This window comes from Ochlerotatus camptorhynchus, unplaced genomic scaffold, assembly GCF_037179485.1.
Source record: "Ochlerotatus camptorhynchus isolate MF236.1 unplaced genomic scaffold, CSIRO-AGI_Acam_v1.1 ptg000618l, whole genome shotgun sequence".
NCBI lineage: Eukaryota > Metazoa > Arthropoda > Insecta > Diptera > Culicidae > Ochlerotatus > Ochlerotatus camptorhynchus.
This window is the reverse complement of record NW_027041097.1, coordinates 33259-45534: the sequence shown is the minus strand read 5'-3', so window position 1 is coordinate 45534 and position 12276 is coordinate 33259. Positions and strand designations below refer to the sequence as shown.

General features: G+C 40.1%; 1 protein-coding gene across 1 annotated transcript; it reads right to left on the bottom strand.

Moving 5' to 3' along the window:
- Positions 1-8702: 8702 nt before the first annotated feature.
- Positions 8703-11579, bottom strand: LOC135714123 (uncharacterized). The gene has a single exon (XM_065237401.1). The coding sequence runs from the start codon at positions 10827-10829 to the stop codon at positions 9855-9857; it is 975 nt and encodes a 324-aa protein (XP_065093473.1). The 5' UTR covers positions 10830-11579; the 3' UTR covers positions 8703-9854.
- Positions 11580-12276: the final 697 nt, after the last annotated feature.

Below are 12276 nucleotides of genomic sequence, written 5' to 3'. Positions count from 1 at the left end.
TTCATCTGCATCTGCATATTCACTCAATACACTTCCATTTTCATCATCAATTTCAGGGCCAACTTCATTCTGCACCGTTAGTGGGAACTCAACGACACTATCTGATTCCTCCGAAACCTGCTTTGTCGGACGGAAAATCTCCAACTGCTCCTGCTTCAGAAATCTTACATCCCTGCTTATGACGACCTTGTCCGTTTTCAAATCAATCATTCGGTACCCCTTATGCTGCGAAGAGTACCCGATGAATGTCATCCGTACGGCCTTTGGTTCCAGCTTGGTGCGTTTTTCTGAAGGAACTAGAACACACGCCTGCGAACCGAACACGTGAAGATTCTCCAAATCTGGCTTCTTCTTGAAAACGGTCTCGAAAGGAGTTGTATCTCTGACCCTTGTCGGAAGTATGTTCTGCAAATAGTTGGCAGTATTAACAGCTTCCGCCCAATATTTGTAGCCCATATTGGCATCGAGCAGCATGCATCTGCCCATCTCCACAAGCGCCCGATTTTTGCGCTCCGATACACCGTTCTGCTGTGGTGTATGCGCCGTAGTGAACTGCTGGAATATTCCCTCTTGTGCACAGAACGCTTGCAACGAATTAGCCTTATACTCCCCTCCTTGATCCGAGCGAAGCACCTTCGGTGGCCTTCCGAACTGCGTTTTAGCCATCCACACGAAGCGTTTGAAGCAATCTTGCGTCTCAGACTTTTTGCGAAGGAAAAAAAATCCAGCTGTAGCGACTGAAATCATCTACAAATGATACGAAATAACGGCACCCTCCCGGCGTTGGAGTATTCATAGGCCCACACACGTCGCTGTGGATGATATCAAGCACTGCGGTCGACTTTTGCTCTGCCTGTTTGGGAAACGCAAGTCTCGCCATCTTCCCCTTCAAGCAGCACTCACACACCGCACGGATACCACAAGGTTGGATACGGATACCTTTCGCTAATCCTCTTCTCTCCATTTCCAGTATGGCCTCTGGGTCACGGTGTCCCAATCTTCGGTGCCATTCATGGATGCACAACGGGTTGTGGCTCTTCGCTACCGCCACTGTTGGCTTGCTCATCAGTCTCAGTAAATACAAGCCACCGACAAGCACAGCCTCGCCTGCTGTTCACCCTTCGCGAGAGATAGTACAACCAGAAGCAGAAAAACTCACCTCAGCTCCCTTCCTGATCAAGCAACCAACGGATATCAAATTGGCCTTCATCTCTGGAACGTAAAGCACCTGAGTCAGCAACACTTGCTTTGTACCTTGGCCCTCAACGAGGCAAGAGATCCGGCACGTTCCTTCGCCTTCCACCGGACACTTGCGGCCGTCAGCCACCACCACAACACTAGGTGTTTCCAATCTTCTTTTCTTCACGGTTTCGAAAAAGTCACGATTTGCACAAATGTGCCACGACGAACCAGAATCGATTGTCCATTCACTAGTCGAGTCACCGATCGCGAACGCGAAAGCTTCTTCTTCTTCCGCGTGTGTTGCCACTTTGGCCCGTGCATTCCTGGATAACCTCGAATCGTCCCGAACATCTTCGTCTAGTTTCGGTTTCACTCGACAATCTTTCTTCTTGTGTCCAACTCTCTGGCAGTTGTGACACACCACACTTTTCTTCTTCTGCGTTTTCTCATACACTTTCAACGCTTTCTCACTTTGTTCGTATCCTCTACGCTTCAACACTTCATTCATCACTTTTTGCTTCACCAATTCCAGCGTGATTTCCTCCTCCTTCCGGCAATCCAAAGCCGTCGTCAGGGTACTGAAGGACTTTGGGAGACTGCGCAGGACCATCATAACTTCCAGCTCTCTGCCTAGATTTGTTCCAGCTTTGGTCAACTTTTCGAACAACTGCTCCATATCGTACAGATGCTGCTCAATGTTTTCCCCGTCAGTGTAGCGCATATCACACAGCCGATAGAAAATGCCTACTTTTGCTGACAGCGTAACTTTTTCGTGATGTTTCTGCAAATTCTCCCACGCACTTTTCGCTGACGTGGTGTTCCGGATGAGTGCATGCTGGGTCTCTTCCACCAACAATCCGATCGTCGCTCTTGCCTTTTGGTCTCCCGCTTTCCAAGCAGCAACTTCCGCAGCATTCCCGGGACGATCACTCGTCGCAACAATCGCTGCTGGTGAATCTCCTGGGTTCACATATTTCCACAGGTCTTCCCTTACCAGCAGCAGCTCGACAGTGAATTTCCAGCTGCCATAGTTCTGGTTGTTTAGCTTCGGAATTCCTAGGCGCTCCATTTTAACCACACATTAGCACACAAATGTTCGCAGTTTTACTTTGCTGGGTCCATAACCTCTTGAAATAAAAAACACAGGATGTGTACTGTTACGCAGTCAATCAACTAATAAAAATGTATTTTCTGTTCCTGTTACAAAACGCTCTCGTTTCACTTTCGACTTTATTCTCGACGGTTGTCACACTGCGTGGTTGTCGCTCTGCGAATACGTGTTGCCAGTTTCAGCGTAAGGTATACGCCATCACTGCATGCATTACATACAGGTCGAATTTTTTTTTTGTATCTCTTTTAAATGTTTTCATCACTAATTATATTAGAAAATACTGTTTACTATTATTAACTATATATGTTTATACCTTTGTTTTCATTTTCTTGAAACTTTACCTGAAGCTTCGCTTTTATGTTCCCATCTCCATATTTGTATGTTTTGAACATTTTGTTCAATCTCTTATTAATCCCAATTGATATTTAATGTATACTTTTTTCTTTACAATTTTCAATTGTCTCTTTTCATTCTGGTAATTCCATATATTCATTTTCAAATAACAATACTTAATTTCATATATATACCCCGGGGTCATTATCATTTAGTCAATAATATCCATTCGATTTTTTTTATACTTATTATTTATTTATATTACTATTCAATTTAATCATCACCATATACATCATTCGTTCCGGGAACGTCTTTCCTTGTCTAACGCTTTCTCTCACAAACATTCCATGTATCCCTATTATACATTAGCTACAGTTTATAACTTCTTTTTTTTCACTTCACCAATATTTTTATTATTTGCTCGCAGTATTCTTTCCATTTTCATAGCCATCTCCCATGTGCCTCCAAATTTTAATTGTCATTTTAATATGTGTGTCTCTCTATTCTTAATTATTATATAAATGTTATGTACATAATAATCGATAAATAAATACTTATTTTGATTATAGGAATCTTTATCTGTACTGACGAATTTGTTCCGCGTACTTGATGATTAATCATTGTATCGCTTTATACGATTGACGTGGATTTTTTTCTAATTTCTTCCCATTCTGTATTACCACGGTTTGTTCACTAGGAATTTCCATTACTGCTCCTACATGTCCCCCTAGGGGTGCGTCATGAAATTCTCGTAAAATTGTTTCGATTTCTTCACCCTCTATTTGGATAAGTTCAGGTCTGCATTGTACAAAGAAATTTTCTAATCAAATTTCAGTGATATGTATTGTATCATTTGTAATACTTCAAACTGTTTTATTTTGCGAAATGACATGACGTGACATGGACATGTTTTGCTTGCTTTATATAGTCAGGACCTTCTATAAAGCTCATATTGAGTTTCTTTAGGAAACTTTTACCATTGAGCAAAGAGTTATTTTTCCCCTCGATAATCAATCCTGCAATCTTTTTGTTTGGTATATTTATAATTCCATTCTTTTCATAATCCTTCAATCCATGTAATAAATAACACAGAGTTGAAATTTCCTTGTAGGCTGATCTACTATTTAATATAACTAATGTAGCGCCTGCTGAGTCATTAGTTAATTGCCTTGAAATCGTAAGTTCATCTGTGTTTACTAATGATTGTTCTACGCTTGCTTTGAAATCATTGTATAAATTGTGGTTATCATCTTTCTTTGTGGTGTTTTCATTGTCACTTATATCCATGTTTACTAATTCATTAAAAACTGAGTCGTTTTGAAGTTGGTCAGTTCTCAAATCGCTTGTTGTTTATTTTTGTTCGGGTTGTCTGCCCTGCATTCTTTGTTGCTGTCGCGTAACGACTGCAACTACCTGCTCTTGTTCTACCGACGTATGTTGTTGTTGATTCTTAATGTTTACGTTACCTTTTTCAACCTTACAACGTTGTAACCTTGATTGCCCCTGACAATAACTTGTTGGTTGAATCTGGTTGATGTTTTTGTTTTCCTGCGTGCATGGTAGCCTTGACAAAAAGTCTGCTACAATGTTCTCTTTCCCTTGTTTGTAGCGTATATCACATTTACGACCTTGCAGCTTAAGTCGCAGTCTTGTTAATGTGGGCGACGTTTCCTTTAACCGCCAAATTGAAATTAGAGGCCTGTGATCTGTGTAAACAATGAATTTTTGATCAAATATAAAATGTCTAAAATAGTCAACCGCCCAAACGATCGCTAATAATTCTTTCTCGATTGTGTGATATCTACTTTCTGCTTTCTGCTCTGCTTGCAAAGGCGATCGGTCTATCGACAGTTTTCTCATTAGATAACACCGTTCCTATCGCGTAATTGCTAGCATCTGTGGTGATGACAAATGTATCCTCATAATTAGGCCTTACTAACAAAGGTTCAGATATGAGGCATGTTTTAAGCATTTCAAAAGCTTCCTCACATTCACGTGTCCATACAAATTTTACATTCTTCTTCAATAAATCGTTCAAAGTTTCCTGTACTTTGCAATGTTTGGAATGAATTTTCCATAAAAATTAATTGTACCTAAAAATGACCGAACATCTTTCACTGTAGATGGATTTTTCATCATTTGTATACTTTCTACATTTTCTTTGGTTGGTTTAATACCATATTGATTTATTATATGAACAAGATATTTGATTTCTGTTTTCAAAATTTTGCTTTTTACCGGTTTCAATTTTAAAATATGTCTGTGTAGTCCTTGCAACACTTTATATAAGTTTTCATTATGTTCTTCGATTGTTCTTCCTGAAATGATGACATCATCCAAATAAACAACGGCTCGAACATGTCCGATCTCGTATAGTACCGTATTCATTAATTTTTGAAAAGTCGATGGGCTATTCCTTAATCCCATAGGCATTCTTGTAAATTCAAAGTGTCCTTTTGAGGTTGAGAAGGCTGTTTTAGCGGCATCTTTTGGATCGATTGGGATTTGATAAAATCCTGATTTTAAATCCAATGTTGAAAAATTTACACTATCTCCAAGATTATCCATGATTTCATTGATGAGTGGAATTGGATATACAAAAGGCTTAGTTATCAAATTTAAACCCCATAAGTCCACTACAATTCAATATTTCTTATTTCCAGCTGCAATCAAGTCCTTCTTTGGTATACACAAGACTGGTGCATTCCATGGGCTTTTACTTGGTCTGATGATACCTTGTCTATACATTTCTTCGATTTCTTCATTAATTTGCTTTTTTGTTGCTTCTGGGAACCTGTATTGCCGTTTATTAATGGGTACGTTCGTTGAAGTTTCTATTTCGTGCACTGCCGCATCTGTGTGGGTTAGTTTATCACCCTCAAGAAAAAACACATCACTAAAATTACTTAAAATTGATTCAATTGATTCTGAATCGCTTCGTGATAAATGATCAAGTTTGATCTGTTCGAAGATTTTATTATATCGTTCGTGTCCTTGAAGCATTTTAATATTTTTGTATTTGACAATATCGTAGTCTATGTCAGCATTTAAGTCCAACATTTCTCTGTCGTCATATTCACTTCCTTCTTCATTATATTCTTCATGATAAAAATCTTTTTCCAATCTATTTCCATTCCATTGAATGTAAGATATACGAAATTAAACGTCGAAGAATTAATGGTTGAAATACTGAAGTGGATTTTATTCATGAGTTAACAACGCAAATACAAAATGGAAACTGAACTTGTTAGAGCAAGTCAATAATGGTTCTCATTTTTTACATCTAGGTGGGTCGTTGAATACAGTGTTGCCAGCGTGACTGTAAAGTATAGCGCACCACAATAACTCCCCCTTCCTAGAAAAATTCCTACTGAATCCGAAAACGCACGTGATGCCCGCTTTTGGTTATCCGATCAGATGAGGAATCTGAATCCTTGTTAATGTAGGCTGGTTTAACTCTATCGATCGATACTGACACTGTTTTGTCCTTAATATAATGGTAAATGTCTTACTGCTTACTACTCAATCATCCCGTTGGCTTGTGGATGGTATGGCGTGGTGTGAACTCGTTCTAATCCCAATAAGACGCACAACTCTTTCATTAGGTGCAACTCGAACTGTCGACCTTGATCCGACGTCAGCTTCGTTGGGGTTCCGAATCTCGACACCCACACCTCGATGAAAACTCTGGCGACGGTTTCTGCAGTCATATCGGGGATAGCCAACTGCCTCCGGCCATCTACTGAAGGGGTTTTCCTGTTTCTTAACAAAATCACTGTGGTCGATTGTAGACGGTAAGCAAATTGCTTCTATTCTTGAGAGGACGTCTGCAGGGACATTTTCAGCGCCGGCGACATGAACCAAGTCCGTCGTATATTCACTAATAAAACTCAGCAACCGCTGCTGCCTTGGCGATGGTTTGTTTGCATCTTGTTTAAATGCGAACGTTAGTGGTTTATGATCCGTGAAGATTATCGTATCGCGCCCTTCAATTACGTCTTTGAAGTGTTTAACGCCGAGATAAACTGCAAGCAGCTCCCTATCGTAGGTTGAGTATCGTCGTTCACGGTCACTAAATTTAACAGAAAAATAACCTAACGGCTTCAAGGTGTCTTGCGATCGTTGCTGCAACACGGCTCCGGCTCAACCATCAGTGACAGCTGAGCATTCGGGTCATAGTAATCGAGCGCTGTGGCCTCTGTCAGAGACCGTTTACATTCTTGGAAGGCAGCATCAGCTTCGGAGTTCCATATGATCGGTGTTTTATCGGTTATTAGCTTGCGCAAGGGTAATTGAGCTTCAGCGGCGTGTGGAAGAAATCGCCGATGGTAATTTACTAAGGCTAGGAAGCGCCTTAGCTTTTGCACCGTATCCGGCTTAGGGTATTCTGCAACTGCAGAAACCTTTTCCGGAACCGTTGTACAGCCAGCGGCAGTGATTAGTTGTCCCACGAATCGTACTTTTTCTTTCCCTAACTGACACTTGTCAGCATTGATCTGAAGCCCATTTTCTATCAGTTTTTCGAAAACCAATCATAGGTGTTCCTCATGCTCCTCTTCGGATGATGAAGCGATAAGCAGATCATCTAGATATCCCACTAAGAATGGCATGTCAAAGAAAATATTGTTGATAAATCTTTGAAATGTTTGACCTGAGTTTTTTAATCCTGGCGGCATCACTAGAAATTCATACAAGCCCAGTGGCGTGATGATGGCTGTTTTTCCGACATCATTCTCGTGCATAGGAATTTGATAGTACGCGCGTTCAAGGTCAATCACAGAAAATACAGTCTTACCTCGTAGCGTTTGACAAATATCGTAAATATGTGGTAAAGGATACCCCCTGTCCAAGGATGAGGGGCTTGATGATGATTTGTCAAGTGTCGCTATTATTTTTTTATTTGCAATTTGTTAAAATTGTAGTTTTTCTCCAGTTCATTGATTTGAAAGGTTCATGCGAGTTAATTTCACGGAGCCGTAAATTGTAGTTTTAACATAATTATAATAGTTATTTTAAATTCGCTTTTGTAATGCTAAGGTAAATAGTTTGCTTTGAGTGTAAAGTTAATTTATAAGAAAGTTCTAACAGTTTTTTTTTGCACTTCGAAACTTAACGGGTCTTACCTCTAACATAGTAGCAGTGACAGTGTCGCATGTCTTAACAACAACTGCCTGCGACTAGTGTTCGAGGGACCGACAGGGCTCAATACGGGTCAATACTAACAAAACTCTAACACTAACATGACCCCGAAACTAACGTTCATCCATTGCACTAATAGTTATAATGTAGTTGTACTTTCCTACTAACCCATCTATCACAGACAAACATACATAACACTCGCAGGTTGTTCATCGAATACGCATTTGACGGTCAATTTGAGTGTTTTTGGTTGGCACCACCATCTGTGGCGCGCACGGTTGGTTCCCTTGCGTTTGACGTCTGCACACTAGCGCCATCTGTTCAGCGTACTATCCATCACATGATACTCAACAGATGGCGGTAGTGTTTTAGTGACTATGTTTTGTGGAGAGAAATATTAAATGTGTTATTTCTGTTTGTCTGTGCATCTATGTTAATGTAACCAATACTAATACCTTTCTCTCTGTTCTTTTATTCGTTTTCTATATCCCTTCACCATCACCCCATATCCCATCATTTTGACGAGAGATGAGTTACTTGTATGGTGCATGCCCAAGTCGTACTACAGGATAATATGTTGAGCGTGGTTCTATCACACAAACCACGCAGGAACGCAAATCGAGAGAGCTGAGGAATAATGAGGTAAATTCTACACAGTATTTTAAAGGAGCCAACTCTAAGCAGGTAAGGGGCTGTCCATAAACTACGTAGACAGTTTAGGGGGGGGGGTTGACAATTATCCACGGCCCATACAAATTTAAAAATTTTTGTATGGAAAATTGTCTACGCAGGGGGAGGGGGGGATCAAGAATCCCAAAAAACTGTCTACGTAGTTTATGAACAGGCCCTAATAATAGCAATTAATAATCAAACAACCATAAAAAGGTAAGAATGAATTTATTTATTTTAAATACAGTAATGACCCGATTTTGTCAGCCCCTCCGCGCTTCAGATTTTTTTCTTTCAATAATTTCACAAAATCATAAATCTAAATTTTTCTCATTCGTCATTCGTTAAGAGGGATATTTAAAGTATACTTTGGTGCAATAGGTTCAAGAAGATTACTGGAAAAGGGCATGGGTTTTGTAGAACATTGGAAAACATTTTCAAAAAAGGAGACTGACAAAATCGGGACATTATTGTATTCCATTTACATTTACATGATTTATCACATATATATGGTCGAAATCTAATAAACAGTTGATCACAATACGAGCCTAAAAGCTGCAGTGACCTAGTGAGCATCATAGCTCGAGTCGTCTGTTAGTATTGTGTATCGCATGGAGAGCCCAACCGATATGCTAGCCTATTAAGACTGCAGTTGGTCAAGGATACCGGTCTTCGATGGTTGAGTCATTAAGATTCTTGTAATCGCCTACGAGTCTGTACTTGATGTCACCGTTCTGCAGTGTCTTAGTAGCTAGATGCACTGGACTTGAATACGGACTTTTCGAAGGTTTTATGTATCCGAGCTCTAAGAACAACTTTAACTCCTTACGAAGCGCTTCGAGCTTATGCGGTGGAAGTCTGCGGAATTTAGAATTACATGGAGGGCCTTCGACCTTGATAGTGTGCTTAACGTTGTGTTTAACCTCTTGATTTGGAAGGCGAGGTCTAGTGACGTCAGAGTATTCGCTTAATAAGCCGCCATAGTCGTTGCTGCCGGAAAAAGCATTCAAGCCAAATAGCCCTTCTGCGATCAAATTGATTTGACCGCGTGCTTTTATATTTGTCATTTTATCTATTAGGCACTCACCCCGCAAGTCCACTATCAGGCCATAGTGTTTCAGAAAATTCGCACCTAGTATTGGGGTCGTTACATCAGCCAGTATGAACCGCCATGGGAAATTCCTGCGTAGATCGAAAGTTGGCCTGCAAATTTCGGTGCCGTAAGTCGCGATGCGGGAACCGTTGGCTGCGTACAACCCCATTCTTGGAGTCGGTTTAAGTTTCTGGCACGGTGAACATGACAGAACCGATAAGTCTGCGCCGGTATCAATCAAAAACTTGTAGTTAGTGGCCGAATCGTGAATTGTTAGACGGGATTGACCAACTTCGCCACATTCGCCCGTCGTCGTTTGTAGCTGCGCTAGTTTTTTGATTTGAACTGACAAGGCTCTCGACAATTCTTAGCATTGGATCCGAACTTTCTGTGGTAGAAATAATACGGATGGTACTCTCGGGAGCCGCTTGGGGAACTCTGCTGTCTGCTGAAACTCCTGTTACGAGGTCTGCTTCTCTCTCGACGGAAAGCGGCTAGCTCGTTTGAGAGTTCGGAAATGTGTGTACGTAGTTCTGCCAAGCCAATCTCTTTGCTTCTGTCCGGTGAAACTGTAGCGGAAGAAACGATTTGACTCCTGGTGATGTCTGCGAGCTTGTCGGCTTGCTCGGCAAGCTGCGACATTTGAAGTGTGGCTTCTGACACTTTAAGAACGGCTTGCGTGGTTTCGGGAAGTTGCTGCATCCATAGCGATTTGATAATTTTTTCGTCGGTGATAACGTCCCTGGCAAGATCCCTCATTTCGCGTAGAAGCTGCGATGGTTTGCGATCACCCAGCTCGCAGCCGCGTAGTAGCTGCTGCATGCGATTTTGTTCACTTGTGCTATATTCCTGGGTAATTCTTTCCTTAATTTTAGTATACTTGGCATCAGCTGGAGGGTCACGAATAATGTCCGAACAGCATGCGAGGATCTCCGAGTCGATGGCTGCCAGAACGTGGTAATAGCGAGTATCTTCTCGAGTTATTCCGGCTAGCGTAAATTGTGCTTCGAGCTGCGCAAACCATAGAGTCGGATCACGCTTCCAGAAAGGTTCAATTTTGATGCCGAGTTTGTTTACTGCAATTGCACTGCCGGCAGCGTTGCTCGTAGCAGCAGCATTGTTTGCAGCGGTTGCTTGTGCTGCTTGCAACTCTTCTTGTAGACGGATAATTTCATTTTTCAGGAGTTGTTCATTCGACATCTTTTGTGTGCTGCTAATGGGCGCCTTGGCGAAGTTTCGATGTGTGGCAGTCCGGATGCAGTCGGAATGAAACGATAAGAAAAAATCGACAAAAATCGACATACGAAATTAAACGTCGAAGGATTAATGGTTGAAATACTGAAGTGGATTTTATTCATGAGTTAACAACGCAAATACAAAATGGAAACTGAACTTGTTAGAGCAAGTCAATAATGGTTCTCTCTTTTTAAATCTAGGTGGCGTCGTTGAATACAGTGTTGCCAGTGTGACTGTAAAGTATAGCGCACCACAAATGTATGGACTTGTGTAAATTCTTTACACTCGTCTTCTTTATAGTTTTTCTTGCAAGTATCAAGCTCAAAAATAGCATATTCACAATTTCTTCCAATTTGTGCTACCTGTTTTTGAAGGAAGTCTCCTCCGAGTATACATGGTACTAATAAATGTGTCATTAAATGAAATTTTGCTGGGAATACTATGTTTCCTATGATTAAACCTATATTAACTGATCCCATTGTTTTTGTATTTCTACCAATTCCTGCTATTGTTATAGTATCATTTGTATTTACTTGGTCTATTCTTAGCGATTTGACTGCTTCATATCTGAGCAGATTTACTGATGAACCTGTATCGAGTAAACATCTCAGTCTATATGCAGGGTTATTAGTTGTAGATATCTCGACAAAAAATAAGTTATCTCTAGAATAGATTTTTTTAAGTGCTATTTTATTTGATATTATATTATAAAGGGTTGATTCGTTGTTATTATATTGCTTATTTTTATTTTGTTTCCCCATTAGTGCATGAAAATTGAATTCTATTTCATGACTATTTTTACTTGAAAGCTCCTTATTTCTCTCAATTATATTCTCATCCGCTGTAATTCCTACTATGTCCTTTTAAAAAAAACGTATGGTTCAATTTCCACATATCGTTTAATATCTTTTACACTACTTTCTCTACGTATATAATCAATATATTCTTTATTTATACGATGAGAGAAGCTTTTGAAGATTGTAAATCTGAAGCTCCCACCTATACTTTCGATATGATCTCTTGCGAATGCTGTGCCTATCGTGGCTGGTACAGCTAAATTATGAACTAAGTTAAATTTTATTGGTATGTTACTTCTGCCTATTTTTAAATTGACCCAAATGTCTCCAAATGATTCTTCTTCTTCTCCGTCTATCTCTGTATATGCCACACTAAGTGGGTTTATCATTTTTGCTCCCACTTTCAATGCTATGCTTTTATGCATAACATTTTCGGTTTTACTTGTGTTAAAATAGTATCTGCAAAAGAACTCCGGGTTTTCTGCTGTTCACATATACCAGTAGAAATCCCCGTTATTTCCGCCGAACATTGGATATTTATGCTTTGTTGTAATGATTGGGTCAAATTTTATACCAGCGTGAAAACATTGGGAATTTGTAACATGTGTCTTTCCAGGATTCCTGAATTTTAGTTTTTTTTTTTTTCTTGTGTTGAAATTATCTCTGATACTGAAATTCTCTCTGCGGTTTTCGTCATTGTATCTATTGCTGTATTC

Coding starts and splice junctions, on each gene's coding strand:
- LOC135714123 (XM_065237401.1), bottom strand. CDS start 10,829: ATGTCGATTTTTGTCGATTTTTTCTTATCGTTTCATTCCGACTGCATC.